General features: G+C 39.7%; 1 protein-coding gene across 4 annotated transcripts in view; it reads right to left on the bottom strand.

Annotated features, from left to right (window-relative positions):
• The window catches only part of tom1 (target of myb1 membrane trafficking protein), a 22,974-nt gene extending 13,892 nt beyond the window's left edge, over positions 1-9,082 (bottom strand). The window contains exons 1-11 of one of the 4 annotated variants that reach the window (XM_015059116.1): positions 8,860-9,081; positions 6,300-6,384; positions 6,107-6,185; positions 5,847-5,996; positions 4,534-4,668; positions 4,303-4,437; positions 2,546-2,662; positions 2,178-2,311; positions 2,044-2,086; positions 1,839-1,968; positions 1,230-1,293 (exon numbers count right to left, since the gene is read on the bottom strand). In XM_015059116.1, coding sequence (XP_014914602.1) covers positions 1,230-1,293; positions 1,839-1,968; positions 2,044-2,086; positions 2,178-2,311; positions 2,546-2,662; positions 4,303-4,437; positions 4,534-4,668; positions 5,847-5,996; positions 6,107-6,185; positions 6,300-6,384; positions 8,860-8,911 — 1,124 coding nt within the window. In that variant the 5' untranslated portion in view covers positions 8,912-9,081. Of the gene's footprint in view, positions 1-1,229; positions 1,294-1,838; positions 1,969-2,043; positions 2,087-2,177; positions 2,312-2,545; positions 2,663-4,302; positions 4,438-4,533; positions 4,669-5,846; positions 5,997-6,106; positions 6,186-6,299; positions 6,385-8,859 lie in introns of all 4 variants that reach the window. The other 3 variants (XM_015059117.1, XM_015059118.1, XM_015059119.1) reach the window with 3 other exon arrangements.
• Positions 9,083-12,610: the final 3,528 nt, after the last annotated feature.

Below are 12,610 nucleotides of genomic sequence, written 5' to 3'. Positions count from 1 at the left end.
ATTTGTTTACAACAGCCCTAATGTATATATACTTTTCCCTACACTTCCAGTGTTTAGCACAGTGTTCCTCAACCCTGGTCCTCACCGCCCCCCTGCTCTGCATGTTTTAGATGTGCCTCTATTCCAGAGCAGCTGATCCAAATGATTGCATGACCATCAAGTACTGCAGAAGCCTGTTAATCACCCAGAGATACAATTCAGGTGTGTGGCAGAAGGGAAATACCGAAAACATGCATGACAGGGGGGGCGGTGAGGACCAGGGTTGAGAAACACTGGTTTAGCAGAAGCCTCTCTGCTTCAGCTAACCCCATCCCTCCAGAAACACATACAAATGTGGCAACAAGATGGAAATTGATTATTGACCTAGTTTTTTTTATCTGATATGCTAAAAAATGAACACCATTGGCAGATGTTTATGCAGATATGTCATGCATCCCTAATTTTAATTTTTTGGATTTATTTCTATGCAGTGGTAGGTGCTGCTAGCTACTCCCTAAAGCAGTGGGCTAATTAAACATTTTCAAAGTTAGCAGAAACATCAAAGCACAAAACCAAAAAGACATTACTCTGTTTTTAGTGGATAAACACACTTGTGCCCACCACTGTTAGCATGCTAACAAGAAAGTTACTTGTGCTAATCTTATAGCACTAATGATAAATTAGTTCTGCTTCTGCTAACACAAAAGCGCTACAACCAATATGGTCTGGAAAAATTAATTTAGGGCAAGATAATTGGGTTAAATGTTTTCAAAGTTAGCAAAAGTGCTAAAGTGTTAAGGATTCCCCCCCTCACCCCCCACTGTTAGCCCACCACTGTTTCTTGGTATCGCAACTTGTCAACTGTATCTTCAATCTTGTTAAAATGCGCAGCAAAGTAATTGGCATTTTCACTGCTAGATTTCAGAATGTCTTGAAAATCTTAAGAGTGAAGATGAACGTCTGCTTTATGGTCACAGACACTGCTGTTTTGATGCTGCTAGCCATGCTAGCATTACCCATGTTGCTAATATAAGATGCTAAATACAATAAAAACTGTTAATTCTAAGGTCATTTTGCCTTTGTTTTAAAACGATGTCTCCCCATATACAATATAAATAAGAGAAATTCAAATTAGCTAAAATAAGTAGTAAGCAGATAAAAAAATAACGAGAAATTGGAAACAAAATACTGTTCAGTGCGTTGCTGATTTTAGCCTTTTAGAATTGATTCATTTATTTATTTTTGTTTACCTTGTTAGTTGTTGACTTGAGATGTTTATTTTCTGCGATAACATGTCATCTGATTCGCTTGTACCTGAATATGAAAAAAACAGGAAGCGTTGTAAAAAGGGGAGAGCAACAATGTCAAGGGAATTAATGGTAAAATCTTTAAATAAAATATTGAATTGAAAATGGTACAAAAACAACATGCTTCATATTTATACAGAAAAACGGCACATTAAAAATGTAACAAATATATATCGCTACACACAAGAAAAACAAATAAATCTTTGTTTTCATTAAAGCAACATATCACACTTAAACAGGTACATGAATTCAATGAGAAACAATATTTCCAAATTAAGAAATAATTGTACTGACTTGACTTAATTGATTTGTGTAATTAAAAAACATAACACGAACTTAACCAGATGATTCCCCACACCAAACACCAGGCAACGTTTTAGCAGGTACTCCAGGCGAAATATAAATGTCACTCCATAATATATGTATAAAAAAAATCACAATATTTCAGTTTCATCCCTTTATGACTCATCTTGGTAGCATTTATACTGTAGCTCTGAGCGAGTTACAGAAAGCGAGCTGCGTTAGAGGAGCAGTGAGAAATGTGGCACTCACTCAGCTTGGCCATCAGACTGTACAAACTGTCTGGCTTGGACAGACTGAGGGAGCTGTCGCTTTTAACTGAGGCCATCCCTGATTGGCTGACGGGTGAATAAAGGTCCGACAGGTTCATGTAGTTGTCGCTCTGCAAGGAATCAAAAGAAAAGTGTAAAATCCAACAGATACACGACACCAAAATGAGCGTATTGCTGCTCTTTACCTTCTGCTCTGTGCTTTGACCGTTGGTTAATCTTCTTTCAAACCTGTAGATAGCAAAACAACCAATGGGGATTAAACAGCCTTATTGAAGCGTTTTAATAATAATAATAATAATAATAATAATAATGCAGTAACCTGTGGTAGCGAGTGAAGGCAGTGTTCATTTCATCGTTGGTGGCCAGTAATTCCTCGATCAGGTTCTCCTCGTTGAGTCTGGGGATGATCTTCACGATCCTGTCTTGCATTTCCTTACATACAGTGTACAACTGCTAATGACACAACCAGACAAACCATGTGTGGGTTGGGGGGGGATTGAAGGGCCGGATGCAGCACGGAGCGCATGAAGCGCTAGATCAGTTAAGGGCACCGCAGAGTCATCAAGCGACAGGAGAGGAAGGAAATCCACAGTGACGCGGCTCGGAGCGCATTCGGCTCGGAGCGCATTCGGCTCGGAGCGCATTCGGCTCGGAGCGCATTCGGCTCGGAGACGGATCCATTTTTACCTCCAGCAGCTCCATGTCTGCCTGCTTCGCCGTGACCGGGTCCAGCTGGCTCATCATCTCCGACATGGTGGACAGGTTGGTGCGCACCACGCCCAGCTCCGTCTTCAGCATCTTCACCTGCAGCGACACGGCGAGTGAGTCGGAGAGCGCAGCGACAAGCCGAGGTGCGCTGAGAAATCAGCTGGCAACGACCAAACGAGGGATGCACCGATCCGCTTTTTTCACTTCCGATGCCGATATCGGAGGTTTGATATCGGCCGATTCCGATCCCATGCAGGGAATCAACGACTTAAAATATTTCTTTTTTTTAAACGTAGACATAAATGTACTGAATACAACAAACGCATAAACATAACACAACTTTGATTTGTTCAGTCAGTGAAACTAGGAGTAGAAGAGCCAATGTAAAATTAATAAGAAAGAAACTGAAACTGAGAAAAACAATAGACTGGTAAAACATAAAAAAAATAAACTGCTACGAACTTTGTTTCCAATGTGTAATTAGGAATTCTAAATATAATGTAAAATAAATAATAAAGTTTGACGTGGCTCAGAGCACAAAGCATAGAATTAGACTGAATTGCCACAATCCCCAATCTAGAAACTTTTGTTTTGATAACAGGATGATACAGATATTAATATCGGATCAGTGCATCTCTGCACTAAAAGGTTGAAAACAACTAATTTCTTTTCTGAGCAATAAATCCACTGTAGCTAAGCACTACATTACTTTACAGCCACACTTTTCAGTGTGGAAGTAGAAACTGTAGGAAGAAGAATCAGAGTTCGTTGTTTTCCAAGTGTTAGCGAGGTGACTAAACAGGAAGTGAGGCTGGTCCTTTTAACTCGGGGTGAGATTTCAGGAGTGAACAGGAAGCTGGACGTCTTAAAGTTTTCCTTTTCAAAAACGGTATCCACCGTAGATTACGCTGGATTAGGACGTGTTGGAAGTTTTGGAAATCTCTGATCTTAATATGAAAGTAAAGTAAATCCACAGATATTAGTGCTAATTGTGCTGATCATGCTAATTTGCTACAGCAGATTAAAATGTCACATCTGTGATCACGTTGTCTTTGTTTTGAAACAGCAGAGGAATGGTGCTTATCTGCAGAGCTCTGTAACACACACTGCTCACACATGTGCACAGTGTGACGTCGCCTCTGCTCTCACTGTAATTCAATAATGATCTGTCAAGGTGGAGTTTCAGAAGGAGTAGGAGGTTTTAAAGAGAAAGAAGCGCAATTTCAAGGCGTTAAATGAGGAAGTCAAATTACTTTTAAGTCATATTTAACTGAAGTTAACATAGCTACTTTGTTATGCTAGAAAATGGCAGGAAAACACAAAATACTGTCCCTTTAAAAAGATACATTTTCTATGTTTTTGTTTAAAACCCCTAAATAGAAATTAGCTAATTAGCTAAAACTTATTGGAAGGTCAGAGCTTCACAAAACTAGTGGTCCGATATCAGCCACAAACACTCCTGCTGGTTGAGTGACTCAACTCTTAGTGAAAGGAAGGATGAAGGTTAAAGGCCAAAGTAAGAAATAGAAATAATAAGCAATTGTTAAGCCACCATAGCGCCACCTTCCTAAAATAATGTATTTTTTTTTGCCAAATTTTATTTGGCAAACTTTTTTTTTGCCAAATTTTAGAAGAAAAAAAAAAGACTTGGGCTATTTTTTTAGGAAGGTGACGACAGAGAAACTGAAATTGTCAGAGCGCGGTGACAGTCAGCTGTTGACTTCTGGCTGCATCACCTGGCTGGGAGTGAAGGCACCGGTTCCCTCCAGGGCCAGTCTGAGCTCAGAGGTGTGAGTGGGGATGAGAGGAGGTTTAGTGGACAGGCGCACAGCAGACAGAGCAGTAACAGCAGGCCCGTTCCCAGGTAAAGTCTGCCACACGCAGAGGCAGTGAGAAGACAAGAGATAAGGAAATGAGCAAAAGACAAGAGGAGGCGGATCGGAAAGCACAGCAACGGCGCCTTGCACCTTCTTCAGAGGCTGAGCCGACGGGTAGCCGTCGAGCTGAGCCGCCGGGAACTCCAGTCCCTTCCGCCGCAGGTCTTCGTACACCGACACCACGCCCGTCAGGTCGGGCGAGCTGCGGAATGCGTCGGCCCACGCCTTGTTGAGAGAAGAAACCACAAGTTACTCAGGGGCGATGACGCGAATAAAACCAGGTCCAGCAGGTGGGGCTCTTTGTTTCACCTCAGCCCCACCTGCAGAGCCTGGCACCTAAAAATGCTGTTCCACTAACCGCGGCACCAGTTCAACATATTTTACTGAAGTAAAAGTAAAAAGTAGCTGTCCAAGAAATTACTCAAGTGAGTGATTTTGTTGTTTTGTAATGATTTTCATATTAGTCATTAAAACAACAAAATTTTCAGATACTGTAAGTTTATATTTTGACAAACCAAATAATGTCAGACATCAAAATATAAAGTTCTGTGGAAATTTTGGCATTTTAAGGACCAAAATGATTTAAACAAATTGACTACAAGGTAACAAAATCATCTCTTTTTTTTAACCACAAATTCACCAGACACAGATACGCAACTAAAGGCTTTTGTTAGTTTTATATTGAAAGAAACTGATCAGGATTTTTTCCCCCCTCATTTTGTTGTTTTGTAATTCTCTTATTTAGATGAATAATTTTCTTTTTTATTCCTTAACACACCAAAATCTGCTCATAATTTTATATTTTAACAAACTGAATGACGTCAGGCATCAAAACAAAGTTATGTGGAAAAGTTGGTATTTTAAGGACTGAAATTAAAATAATTCATCTAAATAACATCATTACAACAAAAATAATCTCCCTTTTTTTGTTTTACCACAAATTCACCAAACAAAGACACACACCTAAAATTTTTATAAAAATTTTAATTTAAAAAGAAATTCATTTGGAATATTTTTTCCCCTGATTTCTGTNATTTTGTAANTCTCTTATTAAGATGAATTGTTTTATTTTTGATTCCGTAAGACACTAACACACAACCTTACATTTTGACAAACCAAATGACGTCACACATCGTCATTTGTTAACATAAAGTCACGTGGAAATTTAAGGATATGAAAATAATTCATCTAAATAACATGATTACAAGAAAAAAAAACAAATTCAGGCGAAAGAAAAAAAAATTTCAAGATTAGTTTCTTTCAAAATAAAACTTCCAGAAATTAGCGACACTTCGCAATAAAGTCACTAAAGTAAAAGCAAAGCGTAAACGCTCTCTAAACGAAAATACTTCCCAAAAAGTTACCCAAGTAAATGTAACCAGTTAGTACCGAACTCGGCCCACCTGTATGATGCCGAGGACTCGGTCATGAACGATCTGTGGCGGGTTGTTCCTGGGGATGATGGCGCGCACCAGAACGCCCTCAATGAAGTCGCGTGTCGTCACCAAAATGTGAAATCTGTAGCCGCAGTTCTTCACACACATCTCAAGGACCTGCGGTCGGAAAGAGGATGAAGAGGAAATCTATCAGAAAAAACACCAAAGGAAACCAAGTTGTTTAAATCCCAAGATTTCACACGACGACAAACAGAACCGACGCTCACAGTAAGAGCCAGCATGATCTCCTTGAAGTTCTTGTTCGCCACAATCCGTTTCTTTATGGCTCTGACTGCGTCTCTGGGCCTGGGAGTCAGAGAGGTGGCAACAGTTAGACGCATGTAAGCTCGAGGGAAGGGCATGTTTCTGATCATGACAGATAGCACACACACACACACACACACACACACGGATACACACCCTTCCTCTGAGCTGTTGGTTATGTCACAGATTTCCATATTGAGTTCCCAGTCTTCAGATGGTAAACTGGAGTTAGTGGCACGCTCTGTAAAACCCCCCCAAAAAGTCAAGAGACGTCAAACAGTTTGCTAATGCTAATGCCAACAAATACGACGTTTATCCATATTTATGCATCACATTTTTTATTATACCATTAGCAGCTGGTCTTTTTTTGTTTTTTAATTCTTTAGCTTAAACATTTAGCTACAGTTCTGGACATTTGGAAATTAGAAACTGTATATTAGCGATGCACCGACAGGAAAATTAGTTAGGGAAAATACTTTAATTTTATAATTACATCATAAAATGAATTCTCTTCAAAGGGGTTGCACTGAAACGTACTGAAATGAAAGGATAAAAATACTAAAATGAAAAGAAACGGCAACGTAGCATCAAGCTAGGTATTCAGTAATACTTTGTGTATAAGCTGCATGGTGTGGTTTACTTCAGGAGGCGAGCGCCATTGTGGAGACGCACATCTTCATTATGTGGGGATATTTTTAGCTCCTGCATGGCTGCCTGGATGAAGGATAAACGATTTCCTGTTTGACCCAAAAAACCTGGAAGAATCATTTACAGCTCCGAAGAGACGGGCTGGATCAGATAAGACTGATGAACACTGATGACCACAGGAAACTTAAATGTGCGCAGCTATGTGAACATTTCATTTTGGTACTTTAATAGCAGCACGCTCCTAGATACCTAGCACAAACAAACAACAACAACAAAAAAAACAGTAAAAACTAACGCAAATAATGTGGAAACATGAGTTTGTAAATTTCCTTTTTTGGGGGTGACAATAGAATAGAACAGTCCTTTGTTTATCCCTCTGATGGGAAATTCCCAGTATAGTAGCATGATTGATAGATAAATTGAGAGTGGGGGTTTTTCTAGACCAATTTTGCCAGGAAGGGGTTTCAGGGTGGGGCCAGTGTTTCCTCACTGGGGCACAGAACAAAAGAATAAAAAATACATAAATAAAAAAAGGGGCAGTATTTCATTGTTTAATATTTTAAATCAGCCACATTTTGCAGGTTGCAGACACCAGATATAGAGATGAAAACTGTGATCCTATCACAATTAGAGATGCAACGATCCAATATTAATATCTGTATCGATGATGTTGAAAAAAATTTCTAGATTGGGTATTGGTGACATGTGCCAAATCCATAAAGGCAGATCTATAAAGTCTAATTCTATGCTTTGTGCTCTAATTTCACTGTCTGATCCAATTGAAAAAAGGTTTATTGCAGTTTATTTTTTTAAATTGTTCACCAAGATAGAAAAAAAACCAATAGTTTGTCTATCAGTTTCAGTTTCATTACTATTTATCTTACACTGGCTGTTATACTCCTGATTGAACTGACTGGACAAATTAAAGTTGTGTTGTTTTTACGTTTTACCAAGCTTGTTGAAGCTACTTGTGTATTTAAGTGTGCCGTCCTGGCGCAGAATTATCAAATAAATTTGTAATTCAGTACATTTATGTCTGTGTTTGAAAAAAAAGAAAAGTTTGATGTGAGTTCAGCAGACGGATTGGTACCTAACCCTCAAATATCGGTACTGGTATCGGAAGTGAAAAAAGTGGATCGGTGCATCGCTGATCCGAAAACAGCTGACGGTAAAAGTGATTATTTTAATTTATTGTTAAAAAATAGCTACAAGGGTAAAAGTTGAAATTGGTCAAAAGCAGCAATAGTTACACAAATAGAAGCACACTGGTACACCCGTTAAGAACAACAACAATAACATTTTCATAAACAATTGAAAGAAATCCACGATATAAGAAACGTAAAACCCCGGAAGTTGACACATTTTACAGAAAGATGAAAACAAACAACATGCTAATAAAGTCTTAGCATGTTGTTTAGACGGAAAAAACTCATCTGTTTACCCTTAGCATTGTTTACAGGCATTACATTAGAAAATGTCAATATGGGTGTATGCGCTTCCTGGTTCCCAAGGTTACCGCTGTCTCTTTTAATAAATGAAAACGAGCTCCTTAATCGTTGATATTAGAGCAAAAAATAAAAATAGTAATAAAGATATTTGAAGCAGTCAGTTTGCGAATACTAGTGAGTTAGTGGCACAGAAAAGCCAGTGTGATGTTAATGTGCTGCAGCCTGCTCTCATTTGGGTCAGATGGGGTGGGTGGGGGTGGGATGTCCGGCTCAGCTCGGTGCAGGTTAAAAACGGAGCCAACGGGGACCGATCGGTCTCCCAACACCTCCCCCGCCTAATCATTGTCTTCTCAGGGCGTCAATCACGCCGTAAGCCGCTGCGCCTCCATCTGTTTTCATGCGTTTAAGTTGTTGTTTCCCCCTCCATGGTGAAACGCACCATGTCTTGGAATAAAATAAAAATAAATAAATAAATAAATAGAAAACAGGTTGCAGAACGGAGTAAATGGCAGCTCGGTGGAGCCTGGGCGGAACGTTTGAGCAAAGCCAGTGATCGCGTTAAAGCGCTTTAATTTTTTATTTTCCTTCTCTGTTTTTTCTTGCGTTCGTTGAGAGCTCACCGATTAGCTGGCCCACCGGCGAGCTGAACGGATTCCCCAGCAGAAACTCCATGATGGTGGACGGTGAGACGGTCCAGCGAAGCGCCGACGTCCCCGGGCCCCCGCTGCTGCTGCTGCTGCCGCTGCTGCTGCTGCTGCTTTCTCCAAAGTGGAGCACCGAGTGCGTCAGACTTTAAAGGGAAAGCAGCCTGCTACTTATCAGATGCTCGCTGTTACAAGGTCGGTACGGTGTAACTGCGCCCCGCGGCGGCTGCTTGGATGTCTGCTCCATAAAAGAAAAGAAAAGAAAGAAATAACAGAAGAGAATATTTGCATTTACATTAGCATATAGTAACTGTCCGAGCTTACAGTTACTGTATGCTAACAGTTTGCAGTTAGGTATGTATATATATGGTATACATACGTAACAGTATACCGTATGCTAACATACAGTATACTGTTTTCTAACTGTATAAAAAAACTCTGAGGATCATTTTCAGATCCTCGCAACCGAAAGAAAGGGAAAAAAAAATAGAAAAGAAACTATTTATTAAAAAATGTAATGTTGTAGTGCGTAGAACATGAAGTATTGGACTATACCTAAGAAAAAAAATGTATCCATACTTTCTGAAAACTACCTCCCATTTTACAGTCGACGGAGTATTAGGGGGCCACGCGAAACAATTTTTAAAAAATACATTTACGAGATTAAATTCATAATATTACGATAATAAAATCGAAATAATACGAGAAAACCAAAAATAATAACAGTTCGAGATTAAAGTCATAATGTGAAAATAAAGTTGTATTATTACTTTTCTCTCGTAGTACTATTTCATTGTTGGATATAGGACCTTATTCCCGTAATTTTCTTTAATTTGTATTTTCCTTTCGTGGCCCTAAAACTTGTATAATCGTATAGTGGAAGTGGTTTTCAGAAAGTGTGAACTGCGTTTTCATTCAGTCCCCGTGGTGGAAATTTTGTACGTTTTTTTTTTTCCTGTGCAAAATAAGTTGCCAGATATTGTGACACTCTGCCCTTGTCACGTGTGTTATACAACTTTGAATTAATCGTGATTTAGTCACGATGGAGGGAGCTGCTGAAGAAACTGTTTTACTTTTGCCCCTTTTCCACCGGCTCTACTCGGCCGGCTCGGCTCGGCTCGCTTTAAATGCAGTCGTCAGGTCGGACAGAATTGATTTTTAATCAGAATTATGATTTTCTGGAATGTCTCACTTTAGTGTGTTTTGGGGGATTGTTTCACTTTGGTAAAATGTGCCCCAAATAAAGAAATAAAAGAAATGAAGAACTTTCCAAATGAAAAAGCGAAAATTTACCTGAGGCAAAGTTTATCGCTCACTCAAACCGGTGGGGGACAAACGAGAAACGAGTGAGCAGAATATTCCAGATTGAAATGTTTTTGAATATTCAACATCAGGTTAACGCCATAAATCATTTCAGTCTGTAAAACCCAAACATGGACGGCGCTGGTGTCAGAATGACTGCGTCGTTACGGAGAAGAACTGCTGGGTTTGTTGTTTCATCCTACCGAGTGTAGCTATGACTCAGAAACGGTGACTCACTCTTACTGCCGATACACTTCACTGACATCACCAGCAGGTGACGCAGTTGTCCACGTTTAGGAGACCTGTTCATGGCACGTGCATCATTTCTTACTAATAAACTAAATGAAATTATTCACATTTTATTGTGACAAAAAGAATACTCTGGGATCTTTAGTCAGATTATCGTGGAAAAATTACAGAGATAAACTTCTGTGTGGCGGACTGAGGCCGCACTAACCTGTATTGAAGCTGCTGTATGTAACAAAAGATATATATTTTTTACAGATTTATTGAAAAGGTCGTGACAGTATGGTATGAGACAGAAAATCTGAAAAAAATCGAGCTCCTTTGCTTTCTCCCAGTGCTAACTAGAAACAACCAATCAGGGTCAGGAGGCGGGTCTTAGTGCTGTCCATCGTCCTTATGCTTACATACAGCTTCCCCCTTGCTCTCTGCTATCCTGCAGCTTCTTCCTCATAGCAGTGTGTGAATGCTAAGGCTAGTTAGCATGTCCACCACTGACAGAGGATGAACGATTTTCCTGTAATGGTAAATTGTTTCTCCGCCAGAAGCACATTTAGCAGCGAGTACATGAGGTGATTGGCAGCGCTAAGACACTCCTTCTGGTTCTGATTGGTTGTTTTTGATCAGGTCGAATCAGAAGCTATGCTAATCATTTGGAGAGATGTAGAAACTCGGGGGAATAGGTAGAGGAGACTAATCTTTTGACAGATTATTCTATTCTATTCTATTCTATTCTATTCTATTCTATTCTAACAAAGTTGGAACCGTCAACCCAGGGCTACGTTCAGGAACAAACTGTGTCCTCTCTTGCTTCCCATTAGCATGGTCAGACTGTATAACCATCTGTTTAGCACCTGTCATGACGAAAGAACAACAAAACACACTTATGAAGGGGGGAACGGGGGGGGGGAGAAAGGAGGAACTTTGCAGACTGAAAGAAGGAGAGTCTCTTAGAAAGATTTTTCTCGATGTCCCAGCTTGTGGAGCAATTAAGCCGTAACTCGTCAGCATGAGTCACCGGTAGGTCAGAGGGGCGACAGAGCCGGGGTCGGAGCTGAAACCATCTGTTCTCATCCTCAGCAGCGACACTCCCAGCTAACACCTCCCCATCCTGTCGTCATGGTAGTAAAGATGTAGGACCAGAGTGGATGTTTTTACTTGTTTCTTTTTATCTTTCTACAAACACATTCAACATATTTTAATTGGATTTTTGGATGATAAGCCACTAACTGTGGCACATTTGTCACATAGTCAGAAGGGATAGTTTTCAATCTTTTAAGATAAAAATCTCAAAAGTTTTAGTTCTAGTTTTATTTAATCTCCTTCTTTAAAGGCACAGTGTTGCGCAACATCAACTTTTGAGCTTAACATCATGTTATAATCATGTTATTTCCTCATCAGAAAAACATACCTGGAGTGTTGCTTTGATTCTTTCATGCATGTTTGAGAAATCCTTGAATCTCCATGGCAACCCACTCAGCTCCTTCAGACTAGCCAGCAGCTATTAGCAAACACCTGGTGGAACTGAGCTTATTATAGGAGCCACTTCTCAATGCAGTGCTGGTAAAAACATTGTTTTTGGGTTAGTAGAGGAGACATGTTGTGATTCCAATTTTTCCATCCAGGTATTTTTGATGTTTGTGTTGTTGGCAACAAGAACAGGATCCGGGACCACAATAAATCAATCGTAGGGCAACAAACGGACTCTGTGCCGCACTCTGGAAACCCCCCTATGTTGTAAAAACGATGCGCAGATGTTAATTTTGGGTTCATCACCGTGCTTGAATTTCATTTAAACCATCACTTGATCTTTGGAAAAACAAAGACTAGGGCACATTTACACAAATAAATTAAATTATAAACAGCTACAGAGTTGGTTCTTATAATTTGATATTCACTCGACAGAAATTAAGATTGGCAAGAGTGTTTTCCTCTCTCAAGGGATCTACACTTACTCCATCTGATACATCACAGATTGCATAATTAAACCGCCAGAACAGCCATAATCAAATCCAATCACTTTAACTGGAAAGAGAGATGATTAGTAATGAAGCCAATCAGCATCACTTATGCTAACGAGATTGTGTGAAGGAAGCAATTTATAGAAACCAACTGTAGACCATATATACAGAAATGTTCAAAGGTATTAAAAAACAAACTCTTCAACTTTTTCACATCGTGT

Source organism: Poecilia latipinna, unplaced genomic scaffold, assembly GCF_001443285.1.
Source record: "Poecilia latipinna isolate Pla-1442-1.1 unplaced genomic scaffold, P_latipinna-1.0 Scaffold1601, whole genome shotgun sequence".
In the NCBI taxonomy this organism is placed as follows: domain Eukaryota; kingdom Metazoa; phylum Chordata; class Actinopteri; order Cyprinodontiformes; family Poeciliidae; genus Poecilia; species Poecilia latipinna.
This window is presented reverse-complemented; position numbering and strand designations above follow the sequence as displayed.